A 21,575-nucleotide genomic window follows, 5' to 3' on the forward strand; every position below is an offset into this window, starting at 1 on the left:
CCTGGAACTTGCAATGCTTCTGCCTCAGTCTTCAAGATGCTGGGATCATAGGCATGTGCCACCATGCCTGGTGAGAAAGAATTTTCTAGATTCCACGCATGAGTGATACCATGTGGTTACGCATCCTTCTGCCTTATTTCACTTCACATAATGATCTTCAGTTCCATCTGTTTGTGCAAATGCTCAGGATTTTTTTTTTTTAGGGGGGGGATTGAACTCAGGGGCACTCCCTAGCCCTATTTTGTATTTTATTTAGAGATGGGGGTCTGAGTTGCTTAGCACCTCCCTTTTGCTGAGGCTGGCTTTAAACTCTTGATCCTCCTGTCTCAGCCTCCTGAATTACAGGCATACTCCACCTCACTCAGCACTAGGATTTCTTTTATTGAGTTTTGCAGTGTTGTGCAGGCTAGTCTCTACTTTGTGGGCTCAAATGATTCTTCTACTTTACCCTCCATAGTATTTGGAACTACAGGCATCTGCCAGTGTGCCCAGCAGATTTCATCTCTTTTTATGGCTGAATAGTATTCCATTGTGTATTTGTACCATATTTTCTTTATCCATTCTTCAATTCATAGACCCTTAGGTTGTTTCCACTGTTTGGCTGTTGTGAATAATGCTGCAATAAATATGGGGGTGTAGATGTCTCTTCAACATGCTGATTCCATTTCCTTTGGCCATATACCCAGTTTGGGGATTGCTGGATCATACCACAGTTCCATGTTTAATTTTTTGAGAAACATCCATGCTGCTTTTTTAAAAATAACAGTTGTGATTTACATTTATGCCAACAGTATGCAAAGGTTCTTTTTCTTCATGTCCTCATAAGTCCTATCTTTAGTCTTTTTTATAGTAGCTATTCTTACTGGGGTGACAGCTCAGTGTGGTTTTGACTTGCATTTCCCCATGATGTTTTTTCATGTACTTGTTGGCCATTTGTATAACTTCTTTTGAACCATGTTTAATTTAGATGGATTGCTCATTTTAAACTTTGGTTATTTGGGACTGTTTTGCAATTGAGTTTTTGGAGTTCCTTATACATTCTCAATATCAACCCCCTGCCAGGCGTATGCTTTGGAAATATTTTCTCCTGTTCTGTAGGATGTCCCTTTACTCTATTCCCTTGGCTGTGCAGAGTGTTTTGTTAGTTTCATATAATCCTGTTGGTCTACTTTTGCTTTTGTTTCCTGTGCTCTTGGGCTCTTGTTCAAAAATTCCTCACCCATTCCAGTGCCCTAAAGCATTTCCTCTATGTTTTCTTCTAGTAGTTTCATGTTTTAAGTGTTTCATTTAAGTCTTTATATTAACGGGTGAGATGTAGGGGTCTGGATTCATTCTTCTGCATGTGGATATCTGATTTTCCCAGACCACTTCTTGAAAAGACAGTCCTTCTTCCAATTCGCATTCTTAGCATCCTTTGTTGAAGATCACCTGTGTGGGCTGACGTTTAGCCTCTCTATTCTGTTCTTATGTCAATCCCATGCTCCTTTGATGGCTACAGCTTTGTAGTAGGTGGTGAAGTTCAATATGGCTTTGGTTATTTTTTTGTGTGTGTGATTCCATATAAATTCTAGATTTCTATTTTTCCAGTTCTGTAATGAATGGCCACTGCTATTTTGACAGGGATTAGACTGAATCTGTACCTTGCTCTGGGTAATAGGAACATTTTAACAAAACTGATTCTTTGAATCCATGGACTCAAGATATCTTTCTTTTTTGTGTCCTCTTCCATTTATTTTAGTTATGTTTTACAATTTTTATTGTAGAGATCTTTCATTCTTTGGTTAAATCTATTTTATTATTTTTTAGTTACTTTAAACAGAATTACTTTCTTGATTTCTTTTTCACATAATTCACTACTGACATATAGCACTGCTACTGTTATATGTTGATTTTGTATCCTGAAACTGCTGAATTTGTTTATTAGATGGAATTTTTTGGGTTTTCTAAGATCATGTTACTTGCAAACAATGACAATTTAGTTTCTTCTGTTCTAATTTGGGGTATCTTTTCTTTCTCTTGCCTAACTGCTGTTGACTAGACCTCCAGCATTGTGTTGAACAGAAGTGGTGAAAGTGGGCATCCTTGTCTTGTTTCAGATCTTGAGACAGAAAGCCTTCTACTTTTCCCCACTCTGTATAATGTTAGCTGTTGGCTCATAATGGCATAATCATGTCGAGGTATGGGTCCTTCTGTAACTAATTAGGTTCAGTGTTTCTGTCCTGCATTTTATTGAATGCCTTTTCTGACACAACTGAGATGACTGTATCATTTTTGTCCTTCATTCTGTTGATGCTGATTTACACATACCTTTACTGATTTACACATACTGAACCATCCTTGAGATAAATTCCAGTTGAATGTGGTGAATAATCTTTTCAATGTGTTTGTGGATTCTATTTGTTAGTATTTTATTGAGGATTTTTGTGACTATATTCATCAAAGATATTGGCTTTAGTTTTGTTTTCATCACGTCCTTCTCTGATTTTTGTATCAGGGTAATGCTGGCCTCATATAATGTTTGGAATAATTCCCTTTTCTCTACTTTTTGGGGAATAAAATATTTAAGGAGAATTGGCATTCTTATTCAAGTTTTTGGTAGAATTCAGCAGTGAAGCCATATGGTGTTGGGGCTTTTCTTTGATAAGAGGCTTGTTATTACTGATTCAACCTTGTTATTCATTATTGGTCTGTTCAGGGTTTTTTTATTTCTTCATGATTCAATCTTTTTTTTTTTTTTAATTTAAAGTACTGGAGATTGACCCAGGAACTCTTTGAGACACTAAATTATGGGGTTGGCCTCCAACTTGTGATCTTCCTGCCTCATCTTCCCCATAGCTGGATTACAGGTGTTGCCACCATGCCCGGCTCATGATTCATCCTTAGTAATGTGTAAATGTATAGGAATTTGCCCTTTTCTTCTAGATTATTAAACTTATCAGCATATAATAATCTCTAGTGGTCTTTTGTGATGTCTCTCTAATCGTCTCTTATTAGTCTAGCTAATGTCTATTTTGTTTATCTTTTCAAAGAACTGACAATGTGTTTCATTGATCTTTCATATTTGTTTCATTTATTTCTGTTCTGATCTTTATTATTTGTCTTCTATAATTTGGGTTGGGTTTGTTGTTTTCCAGTTCTTTAAGATGCAGCAATGGGCTGTTTACTTGAGCTCTTTCTACTTTTGTAATGTGGGCATTGATTGCTATCAACTTATTTTTCAGTGCTATTTTTGCTGTATCCCATAGGCTTTGGTATGCTGTGTGTCTCCATTTTCATTTGTTTCAAGAAATTTTTAAATTTCCTTCTTGATTTCTTCGTTGATCCACAGTATTTGGACATCTTCAAAGTTTATCTTGTTATTGATTTCTAGATTCACTGCATTATGGGGTCACAAAAGTTTTCAATATAATTTCAATTTAAAAAAATTTATTGAGACTTATTTCTTGGCCTATCATATGATCTATCCTAGAGAATGTTCCATGTGCTGATGAAACAAATATATGTTCTGCAGCTGTTGGATGGAATGTTTTGTAGATATCTATTAGGTCCATCTAGTCTAGGATGCAACTGAACTCTGCTATTTGTTAATTTTATGTCTGGATGATCTGTCCATTACTTAACATAGGGTGTTAAAGTCCCTAATCACAATTATATTGGAGTCTATCTCTCTTGTTAGGTCTGTTAATATTTGTTTTATGTATTTGGGTGAACTGATATTGAGTGCATATGTATTTAGCAATGTTAGTTTTTCCTGCTAAAATGATTCCTTTTTCATTATATAAGAATCTTGTCTCTTTTTTCGGGTTTTTGATTTAAACTATCTGATGTAAGCATGGCTACTCCTGCTTTCTTTAAGATTCCATTTGCCTGGAATAACTTATTTTATCTTTTTGCTTCCAGTCCATGTATGTCCTTAGAGTTTCTTGTAAGTAACATATAATTGGGTCTTGTTTTTCCATCTATTCAGTCATTCTATATCTTTAAATGAAAAATTTAATCCATGTGCATTCTAAGTAAGGTCTTACTACAGCCACTATATAACCCATTTTCTAGTTTTGTTGTAGTTCCTTTGCTTTCTCTCTTTTGCAGTCTTCTTTTGTGGTCAGGCAATTTGCTTTAGTAGTATGTTTTGATTCCTTGTTAATTAATTTTGGTATATCTATGATAGATTTTGCTTTGTGTTTACCATGTGGTAAATAAAAACATCTTTTGATTACAACAAGCTATTTTGAAATTATGGCAACTTAACATGAACATAAAGAACAGAAACAAAAGAGCAAGAGAAAATATACTCACTCCACCAGGTGCAAAGGCACATGCCTGTAATCCCAGCGACTCGGGAGACTGAGACAGGAGGATTGCAAGTTTGAGGCCAGCCGTGGCCACTTAGTGAGACCCTGCCTCAAGATAAAAAAAATAAAATAAAAAGAGCTGGGGATGTGACTCAGTGGGGATGTGAGTCAGTGGTAACGTGCCCTCGGGGGGGTTCAATCCCTGGCACACACACACAAAAAAATTATAAGAAAACTCTCCACTTGCCTTCTATTCTTCCCCACATTTTGAAGTCTCATCTTACATAACTTTACATAATTATGTATTGCCTATTTATTAATTTTTCTATTTTTGTTTTATACTAAAAATATGGTTAACATCACATTTACAATATTATTCTGATTAGTTTGTATTACAAATTATTCTTACCTGTGAGTTTTATGCCTTTCTATGTTTTCTTCTTGCTTATTAATGTCTTTTTAGTTTGAAGTATTTCCTTTAGTATTTCTTGCAGAACAGATCTGGTGGAGATACATTCTCTCAGCTTTTGTCTGTCTGGGGACATCTTATTTCACCATCATTTCTTTTTTTTTCTTTTAATATTTTTAGTTGTAGGTGGACACAATGTCTTTATTTCAGTTTTATGTGGTGCTAAGGATTGAACCCAGGGCCTCATGTGTGCTAGGCAAGCGCTCTACCACTGAGCCTCGCCATCATTTCTTAATAATAGCTTTGCTGGGTGTACTATTCTCAGTCCACATTTTTTTCCCCTTCAGTACTGTGGAAATCTCACGCCACTCTCTCCTGGTCTATAAGATTTCTGCTGAGAAGTCTGCTGTCAGGTGAATTGGGGATCCTCTCTGTTGTTTTTGTTCCTTTTCTCTTGAAGCCTAGAGATACATCTTTCACCTTTGGGAGCTTAATTTTGTCTTGAGGTAGACTTGATTAAATTTGACTGGTGACTCCGATCTTTATGTACCTGGATATTTGTATCCTTCCCTAGTTTTGAAAAGTTTTGTGCTATTTCTTTGAATAAGCTTTCTACCTTTTTGGCATTTGCAAATCCTTCTTGAACCCCAATAACTTTAACATTTGCTCTTTGAACGCTGTCCCAAATTTCCTGTAAGCTTCTTCAATCCTCTTAACTCCCTGCCCCCATTGTGTACTTTCAAATAGCCCTTGAGCTAATTCTTCTGTACTTCTTCTTGTACTGATTACTGCCTGTCAGTTTCTGGCACCTTATTCTGAGCATTAGGTGGGGTCGTGGTTTCCTGAAGGTACTTGATGCTTATTGGTGTATGACATCATCTGGCATTGAAGGATCAGGTACTTATTCCAGTCTTCCTATTCTGTTTTTGTGTCTATCTTTCCAGAAATTCTAAGCAGCCTGCTTATTTTCTCTAAACCTGTATTAACTTCCACTATTTCAACATTGAATAGGTTCAGGTTTGCAGGAGTCTGCTGTTGGTGTGTTGTCACTCTTTTAGTATTAGAGGGCTATCCAAGCCCAGGTTTGTTGGTGTACTATTCAGACAGTAATAGGAGAGTACCTAGAAAGACTAGTCTGTGCCCACAAGCCTTTCCCTCGGGTCACAGTAGATCTAGATATCTCATTTACAGTTATTAGCCTGACTCTGAGCAGAAATCACCATGGGTGAATCAGTCCCAGGTTCCTGTGGCCACCAATGCCCCCAATCTATGTCAAACCCTGAGTCTACAGCCTGCAAAGACAGCCCAACACCTGGGTAGGATCAAGGTCCATATTGCTAGGGTTGCCTATTGCTGAGGTAAAAAAGAAATGATGGTGAAATAAGATGTTCTCATGGCCCATATGGACCACGGGTGATGCTAACAGACTGGGGACACATGTCTTCTTCCAGAGGCTCCATCTGACAGCAGGCCCAGGGGTATGAGCCATTAGGATTTTCCCAGTGTTGGATCTAACTCAGCACTAAGCTCCACGGCAAAGTCTTGACCCCCCAGTGACTGGGATCTTGCTCCACACTATGCTGCCTGAGGGTTGTAGTAGTGTTGGTGAAGGCAGTCCTTTGGTCAACCAAACTGGCATTAATCTAGGTCACTACTGAGTCTTACAGCTGCGAGGACCTACAGAGACTTAGGAGGCACCAGGGCTCACTCTGCAGGTGGCAGTGATGCAGACTCATGTGATTTCATCCCACTGGAGCTCAGGTCTCTGGTGCCAGGACAGGTTAGAGCCCTGTTGGTGAGCACTGATCTCTCTATAACTAGGTTAGGCTGGGGAATGCATGTTGGTCACAGTTCCTGGACCATCAAGGCTAGCACTAATGTGGGCTGCCCAAGGCTTACAGCTGCTGGGGTCTGCAGTCTCTAGGAGACAGCAGGTGTGCCTGGAACTAATGTGAGCCAAAGGCTCTGGTCTTCCCACCAGTGTACAGGTCTTGGTAAATTGTTCTTTTAATGTATCTTATTTTTCAGTGAGTCTAATTTAACCTTTGCCATCTAACAGAAATCTATAGTTGGTTGTACTTTTCTTGATCATTTCTTTAGCTGCATTAACTTTCTAAAATTATTTTTCATATGACACTGAATTCAAGAGAACAATTTTAATCTTCGAAGACAATATATATTTTAAAAGTGTTAATTAAAAAAAGCCAACGAATTTTTTGTTAAGTTTCTTGGTAAGAAGAGCAAACCGTTTCCTGCAGTTTGCTTTTGCCCTGCTGCTAGGGTTTGATGCAGTGCCCAGCCAGCACACTCCTGCCTGCCCCCAGCTCCATCCTCGAGGCAACCAGAAAATTCACAGAAAGCAATTAAAGTCCAGCCTATTACACCAACCCTAATGGGCACCTTTAAATGAATTTCTTTTTCGAGTTGTGTACCTGCTGCACTAACATCTGTAGTGTTAGACTTTTTTAGAAAATAAACTGGGAAGTGAGAGGTGAGCCTCCATGAATAAAGAACAATACACTAAAAGGAGCCAGTTTGACAAGTAAAACTGTTGTGGGAGGAGATTAAGAGGCTGTTCCTGAGCAGCAGCAAATATCAAACTGCCCATTTGTTTTTTGCCACTTTCCTCCAAAAACCAAATCAGAAAAGTAATCATATCTTGTGCAGAAGACTAAGTTGGGGTCCTGCCTTCCCACTCAGTGCGCTTCATTCAATTCTAAATGCAAATGCTAAATGGGATGTTTGCTGATGTTGATGTTCCACTAAGGTCTCTGCCTCGTGGGCTTTCAGAACACAGAGTTGTAGGGAAAAGATCAAGACTTCAATTAACCTTATTTATAATATATTATCTGTTCTTTCTACTCTTCTTTGACTCAATTAAACTTAAGAAACTCTAGTATGTACCAGGGAAGACTAGAGGTGGCCTGGCCTGGGTGGTGGCAGGGGGTCTGCAGCAAGAGGAAGACTGATCAGATAGGCGGGAGGTAGAATTAATAAGCTTTTTTATTTTGCCATCCTGATGATTGAATCCAGGATCTGGAGCACGCTAAGCCTGCAAATGCTCTACTACTGAGCTACACTGCACCTCTTTTGGAGACAGGGTCTGGCTAAACTGCCCGGGTTGGTCTCAGACTTGCTATCCTCCTGCCTCAGCCTCCCAACTTGCTGGGATTTTACAGGTGTGTGTCATTGTTGGGTCTTTATGATGTCTTATTACGTGTGGCGATGAGGGCTTGGAGCATTGCCAGAGGGTTCTCCTAGATTTATATCTGGGACGACCAGGGGGTGTTGGCAAGGGAACACCGGGATGGGGTGGGAGGGTGATTTTTCTGAACTTCTCCTGTGTAGGAAAGTGTAGGGTAGGTTTCAGGAGTCATGAACTCCTAGAAATTAGAGCACAATTTTATATAAATGTACCATCTAGGAAAGATAGTCCTCAGTGTTTGACACATTTAAAATAGTTAATGATTCCATGAAAGGTCTGAGATCACTTGTCCACAGCATTCAGAAACCTAGAAATTCTTTGACCTTACATATCAAACATGAGTTTTACCAAACTGTTCAAGCAAATAGTCTTTAACAGAGCTATATCTCAAGGATCCTATGCTTATGACATTGTATAAGGACAAGGTAGCGTCGGTGAAGGTTAATAATGTCTTTCAATCTGGCTTTTTCTCTTCTTTAACCTATCAAAAGCTAGATTTGCTGTCACAAATTGATTTCTACAATATGTCTAAAGACTCTGTAAATCCGAAAAGACTACAGCAAAGCCAGCATAGGATATGAATTTACTGATAATTACACGATATTTGCCACAAATGATTTGGCTTTTAGTATAAACTCACCATTTTTTCCTCTCAGATCAAGTTTTGTCCTTGCTGAGCCTCATGAATTGGGGTCAAGTCAATTACTAGACAGTTCCAAGTAGAAGCTAGATAAAGACCACTAATTACTTGATGAAGTTATGTTCCTGAATCTAAAAAGTGTGGCAAAGACAAATCTACCTCAATCGTTGAAAAGGTTGCTGCAAAGCACGTTCTGTCTGGTCACAGCTTCCCCTGCCTACAACATGAAATGTGAAAAGGATGCTCCCACTTACTCATACCCAAATGTCCCCCGCCTCTCCTCTCACAATTTGGCTGTCTAACTCCAGAACAGTAAAGCAAAGCTATCACTTACAAAACTCAGAAGGGAAAGGATAAACTTCCAGCTCTGGCCCATTCAGCATGTTTGCTTAAGTTTCAGCCTTCTAAGGACAAGACAGTTATCCATGAGGACAGCAGCACAGGGAGAAACACTGAATTGCCCTTGGGGATATGCCTTGCCTAGTTTTCAGCATCCTGAATGATACACACAGTCTTACTAAACTGAAAGGTGTTTTCAGACACACAGCATCAGGAGAGCTTCTCCACCAGAGAACCACCACCAAGAGCAGTGCAGAACAGAAACTCTGCCTAAGGGTCATTTGTTCTAGTGAGAAACAGACAGAATTCAGTCACTGGCTTCTTCTTATGGTCCAGTGGGATGGCATTAAGGAAAAGTTTTAGAATTCGAGAGCCCCCTGGAAATAATCTGCTCTAGGCAGAAGAGCGGGACTGCAGCCAAGGCAGAATCAGGGAGGTGACAGAGTGCTGCATGATGGTTCCAGCCACAGCTGGGTTTGGCATCTAGAGTGCAGAATAGTGGCAAAGGGAATTTTAGAAGCCGGATGAAGAATTAGAGGGGCTTGACATGTTGCTATGAAGAAAGAAAACAAGTCTTTGAAATATAACTGTCAGAAACTTGTGAATTGACTCCAACACAAAATTTTTAAGTTTATGAAATATAATTATTTATCCACAACAAAGAAAAGGATTGCAAAACCCTTCTCTGGAAATGAAGAGGTCATAACAAAAATGAAGACAAATTGTTTAGTCAAAAAGTGTAAAGTCTCTTTTCCAACTTAACTAATCTTGCATTTTACTCAACTACTTTGAATCACATATTCAAGTAAAAATTTCATTTCTATAGAATCAACACAACAAAAAGCTAATCACAAAGAAACACCTGGACACTTTGGACAAAACAAATTTGGACTTCATAAATATTTAAATCAAACAAAATGCTGTTACAACCTCCAAAGAGTAAACTAGTATGATCACTCCTTGATCCCAACAACTCCCCTTCAGATTCTGTGACCAAAGCCGAGAGCAGAGAGTCGTGGATTTGGTTTTCTATATCAGAGCATTTGTATAAGTGGCATTAAGAAGAAATAGTCAAGCAAACATTGTTTCCTAAGCTCATTTTTCCATAAGTCAAAAATATTTAGCAGAAACATAAAACAAGATTTACACCCAGTAGGAAACTTTTTAAAAGTAATTCCTAAAAACTATGCTTATAACTAAGAAAATTTAGCTCTGAATAATTCTCTGCTCAGTTTTATAATTTTTTTTAAAGAGAATCTTTTTTTTTTTTTTTTTTTTTTTTTTTTGGGTAGATGGACACAACACAATGCTTTTTTTTTTTTAAATGTGGTACTGAGAATCGAACCCGGGTCCCACCCGTGCTAAGCAAGTGCTCTACCGCTGAGCCACAATCCCAGACCTCTGCTCAGTTTTGATATATTGCCAAATGCCAATTTCACAAGTGGCACATGAATCAATCATAATACTGAATATTACAGAATCCTCAATTCAGCAGTTAACATTTTCCCTGCACATGGTTAAAATACCATTTAAAGGATTGATTCCAGTTGGCCAATGATACCCAAAACTTCCTAGGCCAACTGGTGATTAAATGAGACAAGAGGCACCCATTAGAAATGGAGTTCAATTCAAATACACAGAGTTAGTTGACAGAGCAATGTACTTGGGTTGATATGTTGGAAAAGTCAAGATCCTACAAATCGAGGAATGCCATCCGTGGCATTATATAAAAATACCTTAGAAAAGCCTTGTTATGTCATATAAATGTTAATAGGAAACTTGAGAAAGATTTCTCTGTGACCAAAGATTCAGATTCTGTGACCAAAGCCGAGAGCAGAGAGTCGTGGATTTGGTTTTCTATATTCTATTTCTATATTTGGCTTCTGGCTCCTTATGACATCCCCTTTTCAGATTCTTTGCTGTAGAACTGGCCCACTGTTATTTCAATTATCCATCTTCAAGAAAACGGGAATTTTTATAAATCAGTCCTCTCTCCCCCATTTATTCAGCTATAAAAACCACCATTGTTTTGGTCTGATTTACCAAATCCATGTTTTCTGGCACAAATTATTCATAGCACATGAGATAGACTTGCACACTCCCCCTTTGGAAAGGGCTGTGCGCTGGAGTCGGCAGAGCGGGGGGAATGGAGCTGTGGGACTCCAGGAAAGCCAGTTTTTCATACTTCACCTTTCCCCACCGAGGGCCCTTCCTAGGTCAAAACGCCATAATTCTAGGCCTCGTTAGACACAGGCTGATTGCAGGCAGTAGCCTCTAGTTGTTCCCAGCCTTAGAAAGGGCAGCTGGCATTTCACAAGTGCTGGGCTTAGAGGGAAGAGGCTGGCTGCGCTGCTGCTGCTGCTGCTGGAATCCCAGGGGGCATTTTTAGATGGGAGAGGGGAGCACTGGCTATAAGCTGCTGCAGTCAAGACCCAAATGTCTCTAAAAGCAAGGCCCTCTTCCATTCCTGAGGAGTAAAGAACCAGGAGTTTCCTCTAGTTTTCATCCATTCCCTCTCTCACACTTGAGAACCCACTTCAAACATTTCAGGGGGACCTCCATTAGTGCTAATGGCTCCTGAAACCACAAACGTCCAAAATGTACACAATGGCCTATCTTTTGACAATAAAAAGCATTTTAACTATAAACCACAGAGCATCTACATATCTTTTGTACACTTCTTATTGTTGTTCCCGCTCATAAGCAGGAACATACTATTTTTCAAATGATTAAATTTGATTCTTTTGGGCTATTTAACTACCAAACAAAACGCACACTTTGGGGAACAAGGTAGGTAAACAGACTCACAGATTGGCTATTCTAGTCAGAGCCAAGCAGTCAAAAGGTATAAGCCTTTCTTCTTTTTTTTTTTTTTAATTTTAATATTTATTTATTTATTTTTTAGTTTTCGGCAGATACAACATCTTTGTTTTTTGTATGTGGTGCTGAGGATCGAACCCGGGCCGCACGCATGCCAGGCGTGCGCGCTACCGCTTGAGCCACATCCCCAGCCCGGTATAAGCCTTTCAAAGGTCCATTCTTCACGCTAATTCAAATAAGATGTCAAATATTAATTACTAAATAGGCTTCTTTCAACGTATGTTGACATTCAGTTTGAGACAGCTTCTGTGTAAATACTTCTCTCTCCAGCCATATGTAACAGAGTGGGACTCTGAAAAAGCCTGAGCACATTAAATATTTTATAATCTCTATTTAATTTGCAAGGTATAAAGTTAATCCCTGTCAGGTTGTAGAACCAATTGTCAAACTTACATAAAGGCTACCCAGCGTGGCAGAGTTCTTCCCGGTGGCTGGGTGCAATTATAGAGAGGGTTACAGTTAACTAACCAACCATGTACTCAGTCAACCCTTCCACTTAAGACACACCTTCTTCCAAACCCAGTAACCACTCATTTGGAGAAATGAACTCTATTACTTGTACTTGATTTCTTTAAAGAAAGATCCTAAGTTGCTGAGGGTCTTGCTAGATTGCCAAGTCTGTCCTCGAACTTGTGATCCTCCTGTCTCAATCTCCTGAGTAAAAATATCTTTAGAAAAAATTATAATATCTAAATTTATATGATAAACAGAGCTTTGCCAGTTCTATTGAGTTTCATATATGACATTTAGCTCCTTATTGACCCTCCACATATTTCTCCAATAAAGATGTCGGATGCAAAATTCATAAAGCCCAAATGGGAACCTGTTGAAGCAACTATTAGTGATATGTTCAGGTTTTTTTTTTTTTATCAGTTAGTATATCACCATTCTTATATTGGCATTAAAGATGAATCTGGATTTTTAAATTTTATCACATATTTTCTCTAAGACTTTTTAACATTTTTTTGGTACTAGGGATTGAACTCAGGGTTACTTAACCACTGAGTCATATCCCCAGTCCTTTTAATTTTTTTTTTTAATATTCATTTATTTTTTAGTTTTTGGCGGACATAACATCTTTGTTGGTATGTGGTGCTGAGGATCGAACCCGGGCCGCACGCATGCCAGGCGAGTGCGCTACCGCTTGAGCCACATCCCCAGCCCTCCTCTTAAATTTTGAGACAGGGCTTTACTAGGTTGCCGAGACTGGCCCCAGTAACTGGATTTACAGGCATGTGCCACTGTGCCGGTTTAACTTTCATGATTACCTAAGGTTCAGCAGCAGTACTCTAAGTGCATCCCTCTTCCTTCTTTAGTGGATATTTGCTGATTAAGCCATTGAGAAGAAAAGAGAAGAAATTCCTTGTTGTACAAAGAAGGGAACTAGCAGACCAGGTGGTACATGTAGCATGCCAGCTGTTTACATCTCTCTGACTTCTGAGAAATGATTCTATATTGGGAATTAATTACATGGATAAAGTAATATTCTTAGAATTGGGGATAAGCCTAGTACTTTAGCACAAAGAAATGAATGTCACATTTTTCAATTTCAAGTACAAAATTGTGCTGGGGATGGAACCCAGACTTTGAGCATGTTAGACTAGCACTTCACCACGGAGCCACAAACCCATACTCCATTCCACTTTTAGTCTCTCCTCTTGATTTATACTATAAGCTCAACAGAGTGTCACACAACATTTCGTACAAAGTCACTTTAGACAGTGCTACATAAATGCCTAAACACCAGTGCATTGAAACATGCCACATTGACACTTCTGGGAACTGCAGTAACTATATAAGGCTCAGCTATGTTCCAGAAATTTGCCCATCCTGAAAACAGCTTAATATTTTTTAAAATGTAAAAATAGTTATATGACCAAAGCGTCAGGGTGTGGATTTTCTTACTGCTCCCAGTATTAAGAAAAAATAATGATGTTCTATAATATGTAATATTTCAAATTTGATAGAAAGCAGCAACCCTAAATTCAGACATCCTCCTTCTGGAGACAGGGAAGTGGGAATATATTTCTCTTACTAAATATGGATCACAAAACAGACTCTTAATTTTCATTTATCAGTCATGATATGTAAAAGAAAAATATTTATAGAAACACAAAAAACAAAAACTCCTTTAAACTACATTAAAAACAAAGGTAAAAAAACAGAATAAAATCATTAGTACAAATAAAAATAATGTTAAATATCAATACTTACACACCAAAATGGACAGTTAGCATAACAAAGCTATCGAGTCCCTTAGGATGAGCAAAGCGCCACTGTGCGCCGCCCCTCCCCCCTCAGGTTTCCACCCTTTTCACACTGGGGTACCAGTGCAGGAGGCTCCTGGACGTGGCCAGGCGCGCGGCAGCTCCCAGGGCAGCTGTGGCTGTACTTCGAGGAATGTAGAGCTTCTGAGAAATCTTGTGCTCAGGAGACAAAATCAAAGACAGCTGGTCCATGGCTCCTTGACTCTCATCCTTGAACACTGCGATGGCGTGGCGACTAGAAAGATCTTCGTTCTTTAGGCTCCCTGGAGAGCTCTCCACTAAAAAAAGAGAAGACAAGTCTTTTCACTGCCCTCTCTCCTTCACTCTAGTTCTCTACTAACAGGTACTACAGTCATCGTCTGTTAGGTGATGACAGTTACCCAAGGCCGTCAGGGACGTTGAGATTCAGAAATCAGCTGCTAGACGGAAAGGAGAGAGGATGGGGAATCATACCTTGGGATCAAACTGTCAGGATAAAGAGAGGGGAAAATGCACTTATGAACCAGGCAGGGAAGACTGCTTTCCAAGAATTTCATAAAAGTAAACTCAGATCCCAGAGAAGAGACCATAAGCTCTCCCATTTCCTTCCAGCCCTGAGTAACACAGTGTACCACAGCGTGCCACAGGCGTGCTCTGTTGCCAGGTCTGTGCCAGTGTGAAAGCAAAATGGTTGCTAAGCAGAACCAGAGCCAGTTATCAGCCATAAAATGACTGTTGTAGGCTTTAGATTTAACTAAGAAGTAATCCTTTGGAAAAAATAAAACTGAGGGAGCTCCAATGCGCAGAGTTCCCAGTAGCTAAGGAAGCAGGTACAAGCATTCTCAGATGGGTGCTAGACCAGTGCTGCCCAAAGTAACTGGTCCATGACTGTTGACTGCCAGCTACTATGATTGAAGTGGCTTTTGTTGGTGTCTAAGCCAACCTGCTGCTTCCTTCAGGAAAGTCCTGCTTTAAAAAAAAAAAAAAAAAATCAGGTGAGCTAAATAGTACTCAGCAATGCAGTGTAGATTCTGGCACAAGTTCTTTACTGTCTTGTCTATCATTACAAACATTTCACCGACTGCCACTTAGTTACTTGGGTTAGGTAAAGATTTCTAAATAGAACACACAAAGCTCAGATTATAATGAAAAAAAAATCACTAAATTAGACAATCAAAATGTAAGCCTTTGCTCTTCTAAAGTCACTGTTAAGAAAATGACACTTAAAAAAAAGACATGACACAAACTGGAGGAAATATATATATATGCTAGATAGAGATATAGATCTGATAATGGATTTATGTCCAGAATAAAGAACTTGTTTACAAGTAGATAAATCAATATTAAAAACAAATACTTGGACAGCCACTTAAAAATATATATGAATGTCAAATTAGGCAAAAAGGTGGTAAATAGGAAAAAGCAAATTAAAATTACCATAATAGGCCTGTAAGCAGGAAAATACCATCTGCTAGTGAAGATCGGAGCTATCAGAACTTTTAAACCTTCACAGGTGAATGCAAACTGTGCAGCCACTTTAAAAGCATTTTGGCAGTTTAAAAAATTAAACATGCAGTCACTATACATCCTAGCAAATCCACTTTTTTGTAAATACTGAATGGAAATAACAAAAACTACAGTAAGTAGAGCTGAAGTGTGGCTCAGTGGCAGAGTGCTTGCCTAGCATGCATGAGCCTCTGGGTTCAATTCCTAGTATTGAAAAAAAGTTATGGTAAATAAAAGAAGCCAGACATAAAAACTACATACTATGTAACACAGGAAAGGGAAAGTGACATGCCAGAGCCTAGCAAGTTAGTGGAGGGATTGACTGCAAAGGGGCATAAAAAAACTTTTCACGATGGTGAGAATGTTCTATATGATTGTATATTTTGCCAAAACTCAAAAGAATCATAACCTTAAAAATTCATAATTTTTATTCTATATAAATGTGAAGTCCCTCCAAAAATCATCAGGGGGGAAAAAAGAATGGCATAGATAATGGGAACAACGGAGACAAATCCTACAGTCAGCAATGCTCAAGTATGTCCTGAAAGAGGTAAAAGAAGGTTTTCAGCAACATGGCCAAATATCATCTGTCAGTGGCGAGCATACAGGAGCGCACGTGCACCTACCAGAACCAGAGTGCTCTCCTGGGGCGTCGGCTGCGACAGTAGCTGAGCTGGCTGCTGCTGTGGGCAGCTGAATTTGCTTTGTTGGAGTCTGGATGTTGTTAGGCTCAAACTGACTCCCTTCTGCTGACTGCTGTGACTGGAAAAGGGAGATGTAGAACTCTTCCAGTTTGGGCAGTGTGGAAGAATCCAAAGAACCTTTCAAGTTTGGTTGCTACAAAATAGAAGCAATGAGGCAAAGGTATGAAAAGTGACTGTTAGCATAACAAGAATTAAGCCCTTTTTGTTTCCTTATATACAAAATATATATCATAATTAATAAATAAAATACCTCACTTTCAACCTAGGTAGTCTCTAGAAACATCAAGCTCTTCCTTCCTTAATTTGATGAGTATCAACTTAAGAAACCTTTATTATATTTGGGCAAACATGGTACGAAGCGACCACACACAGCTGGGGAGGATGGGCAGGATGTGAGAAATGACATTCACTGCACACTTGATGTCTGGCACTGCGGAAGGTTGTTTGCACGTGTTTTTTTCATTTAAACATCAAGAACCACCTTTCTAGGTAGGTGTAATCTTTCACTTACCCTAATGCTTTTCATAGAGGAGTTATCTGATGTCCATCATTCTCTGCAGATGGGAAAACTGAAGCCCCCAAAGATAACTTGTGCTTTACTGGCTAGGGAGATAGAGATTAGCCTCAAACCCTAATCTATATCCCCTTAGCCAGTAAAGCTGCCTGCCACTTTATGCCTGGACCTTATTTCCTGTGCTGGATGTAGAAAATGCCTTCCACTAAAATGCTAGCAGAATATGGGACCCACCTCCTGTTCTGAAATCCTGCTGACTTGTTTGTTCCCAAGGGCTTTCAGGCAGGTCTGAAGGGATCACAGAGGATCTAATAATCTGTTTACAAATCTCCTTCAAGTATTGGCCAAGTCCTAAACTGCACAAGCAAAGTGTGAGATTCTGAGAAACCCAACAGGAAACAGCAGCCATGAAGCTAAACAAGATCAGCAGACACTTCAGCATCCTGTGGTGGAGTCAGAGTCCCTCCCAGGTGGGGATCAAACAACCAACTAGGCTTTCAGAAGGCCTGCTCAAAGGATGACGCTTTAGACCAAGAGCCACAAAGGATTAAGAATACAGCATTCTAACAAAGCCCCAACCAAGAATCAATGTGTATGCTAAGGTGATTTGCTAGTATCTGCTAGCCAAATGACAACAACCTTCTTTGGAGGAAAATAACTTAACCCAGAGCTTTTTAATTTTTTTGCATAATATCCAACATTTGATTTGAAAAAATCATGAGATATGCTTCCTTCTTCCCTCTACCCCATTGCTAAAAACAGGATTAGACAGAGAGGGAAAAGAGAGTAAGAACATAATCAGAGGCAATTCAGATATTCAAACTATCTGAAAGGGACTTTGGCATACCATGATTAACATGGCCAGGATTAAATGATAGACCAAACACATCAACATATGAAAAATATAAACAAAATGTATAAAAAAAATCAAATGGGCATTTTCAGACTGAAAAATAATGTCTAGAATGCTCCAGAATGAAGCACTGCCAATCAAAACAAACAAAAAACAAACAAGATAAGAGAGCCCCACAGGAGATTCAGTCAGAAGTTCTAGCATCTTATAGCTGAATTCCCTCAGGAAAGGAGAAAGACAATAAGCAGCAGAAACAGCTGTTAAGATAAATGGGCCCCAAATTTCCAGAACTGAAGAACGAGCAACTCTGGTGAATCAAAGTGGGATAAATCCAAAGGATCTATTTATACATTCAGACATATCATCGTCAAAGAGCTGAGATGCAAGTCAGAAAGAAAAGAAGGCATGATCTTCAAAGGTGCAATGATAACTCACATTTCAACAGAAGCCAGAATACAATGAAATGGCCACTTCAAATAGTTGAAAGAAAGTGCCAATCTAAAATTCCACACTTAGGGGAAAAATTCATCAAAAGGAAGGTGAAAAAAAAACCCCAAAACCCAACAAAAACTCCTGAGAAGATTTGCTGATAGCAGACATACACTACCAGAAACAGGAATCAGGAGCACCAGGAAGGCACACATGTGGTCAAACATATATGAATCCTGAGTGCTTAAAAATACGCCACCATGTGCTGAATTATACTATAGCAACACAGAACACCGGTCAAAAAGAAAGACTTAATAATTACTTTTTTCTATGGAGAAGAAAATTAAGACTTGCTCACAGATTCCAGATGAAAATTCACACACACACACACACACACACACACACACACAAAACAAAACAAAACAAAACAAAACAAAAAAACCCCAAACCATAATTATGTAGGTAACTGTCACAAATTTCTCAATCACCCTCTGGAAGGCCCCAAATAAACTTACTTTTGACTAGATTTCAACTTACTGTCACAACTCTACTACTTCCATCCCCATGTTGGAGCTGGGCTTTCTCCCTCCTTCCTTCTCAGGTTTAACCAGGTACTCCAGGGCCTGTGCAGCTGTCCCATCATCCTCAGAGGCCTTTGCTGCTGCTGTCCCATCTAGGCTGTTATGCCCTTCAAATTTGCTTCTTGGTCTATGAGGAGCTCCTTAGCAGGAAGGGTGATGAGGACAAGTGTTTCTTTTGAAATTCTTGGTGGGCCACTTACACCACATCCTTGAGCCCTGGCAACATTCCACTCACTCCTGAAGCCCCCTCTAGACATGTGGGAGTGCACCATTCTCTCAAATGCCACTAGGGACCCACCAGAAATCTGAGGGTAGCTTCAGGTTGCTCTCATATCGTGCAATTGTGTCTAATGTATACCTGGTCCACTTCATACCCCTGTGAAAACTCTTTTGGGAGAACTTCTGGGGAAGAAGTTTCTACAAACACCCTATATTCACCTACTCAGTCACTCTCATGACAGGAGGGCTTACCAGTTTGGTGAGTTGATAGAAGTCTGACAACTACTACTCCATATTTCCTTGCTGGGCAGAATTCGTGTACTAAAGGTTACTACTCTAGTATGGGCCTAGCTCTCACTGCTTGACTCATGGGTCAATAAGGACAGGGTGGGTCTCTGCTTCCTCTCTCCCATGCCGTCAGCAGAATGAAGTTGCTCTGCTTGCAGCTGGGTGAGTTTAACTCAGAGAAAAGAATAGTCTGAGGTCTAAACTATTTTTCCAAATCCAAATTTGCTATGAATGAAGCTAGTTTTTTAATCCTCCTGTAGACTGTTTTCATGTGAGTAAAACAAGGTAAAAGGCAGAAAAATGAGGATAGATATGCACAGGACATCCAACCCCAAAGAGTTACTGAGAACAATAAACACATGACAACATACCTGCTGCTTTATAAACATTTTACAAGTACAGAGACCTTTGACATTCAAAAGGATGCATAGCTGAGGTGGTACTCGACGGCCTGGGCCACACTGTCTGCGTTTAAATTCCAGCTCTGCACTCACTAGTTTTATATCACTCACCTAATTTCTTTAAGCCTCAGTTTTGTTATCTATAAAATAATAGTGTTTGCCTCACAAGCTTTCTGTGAAAATTGAGTTAACATAGACAAAGGCCTTAGAACTGTGTCTGTTATTATTATTCTAGAAGGACATTCAAATAGAAGTATCCTTTTACAGTTAAAGAAAAAGGGCACAGCACAAGCCAGACATCAGCAGCTAAGTGCTGGAATTGGAGTTTTCAGGCTTCAACTTTTGATATGCAAGATACTATTACAGTTTTGCACTTGTGTTCTAGTAAGCCAAGCAGAAACAAAAATCCGTAAGTTGTCTGCCAATGTAATACTCCAGAGTTGGTCTAAGCTTATGGTCCCCTCCCTAAAGACAATGTTTCTCATATTCTTATTTTTACAGCTCTTATTCATCATTGCTGTAAGTAAAGAGGATACAAAGACAAGATGCTTGTTGTGAATATACCTTCACTGAAGGCGCATGGCAGAAATGGGAAAACCCTATCTTGACTATAGCCTCCCTATACTGAACAGTTTTGGTTTTTTTTTCCACCTAGGACTGAAACTAAGGTCTTGCATGTGCTAAACAACACACTCTCTACCACTGAGTTACACTTCCAGCTCCCTTTTCCTTTTTTTTAGAGGAAAAGTTTTAAAATGTTTGATTTCCTCTTTCTTGATACTGGCAACAGTCTTAATTTTGCATCTCTTCCATTTTAAGAAGTAGGTCTCCAGAGAGGAGCTCTTTTCTTCCAAAATATCCTTTTCCCATTCCATATTTTATTCCAACATTTGATCTTTAACCCCCCAGTATGCCCAAGATCAAGTTAAGCCTTATTTTGTGGCTAGAGATGGAATTGCTCATAAGAAAAAACACTCCTGTAATCCCAGCAATTTGGGAGGCTTAAGCAGAAGGATCACAAATTCAAAGCCAGCCCTTAGCAGTTTAGCTCAGTGCTCTACCACTGAGCCACAACACCAACCCCTAAAAATATATTTTTTAAAAGTTAAAAAACAGTTCTATCTTCAAAATGATAAATATGGCAGGTACTCTGCTGTCTTAAAATAGGGATAGAAAAAAAAGAGTACAGAAAGTTTTCTCAAAAAGAAATAACACAAGTTCGTTCATTAAGTATAATAGCACTTAAGATGCTATTACACTATCACATGACACAGTAATGAATTACCTAACCTTTGACAATACTCTTTCTTCATGGGAGTTATAATGCTAAACAAAACTACATGAGAAAAAGTTTGATAACTCATGCTTCCAAATCACAAAACATATTAAAAAGCTAATATAATCAAGGTAATCAGTTACTGGTATAGCAATAGACACACAGAATTGAGAGCACAGAAATAAACATTTAAGGTCAATGGGGTTTTTAAAAAATATATTTTTAGCTGTAGATGGACACAATAACTATTAATTTATTTATATGTGATGCTGAGGATTGAACCCAGGGCCCCTTACATGCTAGCAAGTGCTCCACCATTGAGCTACAACCCCAGCCTTCAATCAAGTTTTGATATGGGTGCTAAGATAATACATGGGGAAAGAATATATAGTTCTGGGACAAATACATTTTCACATGCAAAAAAGTGAAGGTGGACTTTTATCTCACACCATGACAAAAGTTTTCTCAAAATGGATTAAGGGCTTAAATTTAAAAGCCAAAACTATAAAACTCTTAGAACAAAGAACAGGTATTAATCTTTACAACCTAGGGTTAAGTAATGGTCATACATATGATACCAAAAACTCAAGTAAACAAAGAAAAAATTAGATTTCATGAAAAATTTGATGATGCAAAGGATACCATAAGAAAGTGAAAGAAGGCTAGGGTTGTGGCTCAGTGGCAGAGCGCTTGCCTAGCATGTGTGATGCACTGGGTTTGATCCTCAGAACCACATAAAAATAAATAAAGGGATGCTGTCCAAGTACAACTACCAAAAAAAAAAAAAAAAAAA

At 39.0% G+C, this 21,575-nt stretch overlaps 1 protein-coding gene across 6 annotated transcripts in view; it reads right to left on the reverse strand.

Moving 5' to 3' along the window:
* Positions 1-13,408: 13,408 nt before the first annotated feature.
* The window catches only part of Tdrd5 (tudor domain containing 5), a 64,210-nt gene continuing 56,043 nt past the window's right edge, over positions 13,409-21,575 (reverse strand). For all 6 annotated transcript variants that reach the window (XM_048809936.1, XM_048809937.1, XM_048809940.1 and 3 more), the window contains 2 exons: positions 16,144-16,354; positions 13,409-14,310 (listed from right to left, as the gene is read on the reverse strand). In XM_048809936.1, the coding sequence (XP_048665893.1) occupies positions 14,063-14,310; positions 16,144-16,354 (459 nt within the window). In that variant the 3' untranslated portion in view covers positions 13,409-14,062. The remainder of the gene's footprint in view (positions 14,311-16,143; positions 16,355-21,575) is intronic.

This window comes from Marmota marmota, unplaced genomic scaffold (assembly GCF_001458135.2).
Source record: "Marmota marmota marmota unplaced genomic scaffold, marMar, whole genome shotgun sequence".
Lineage (NCBI taxonomy): Eukaryota > Metazoa > Chordata > Mammalia > Rodentia > Sciuridae > Marmota > Marmota marmota.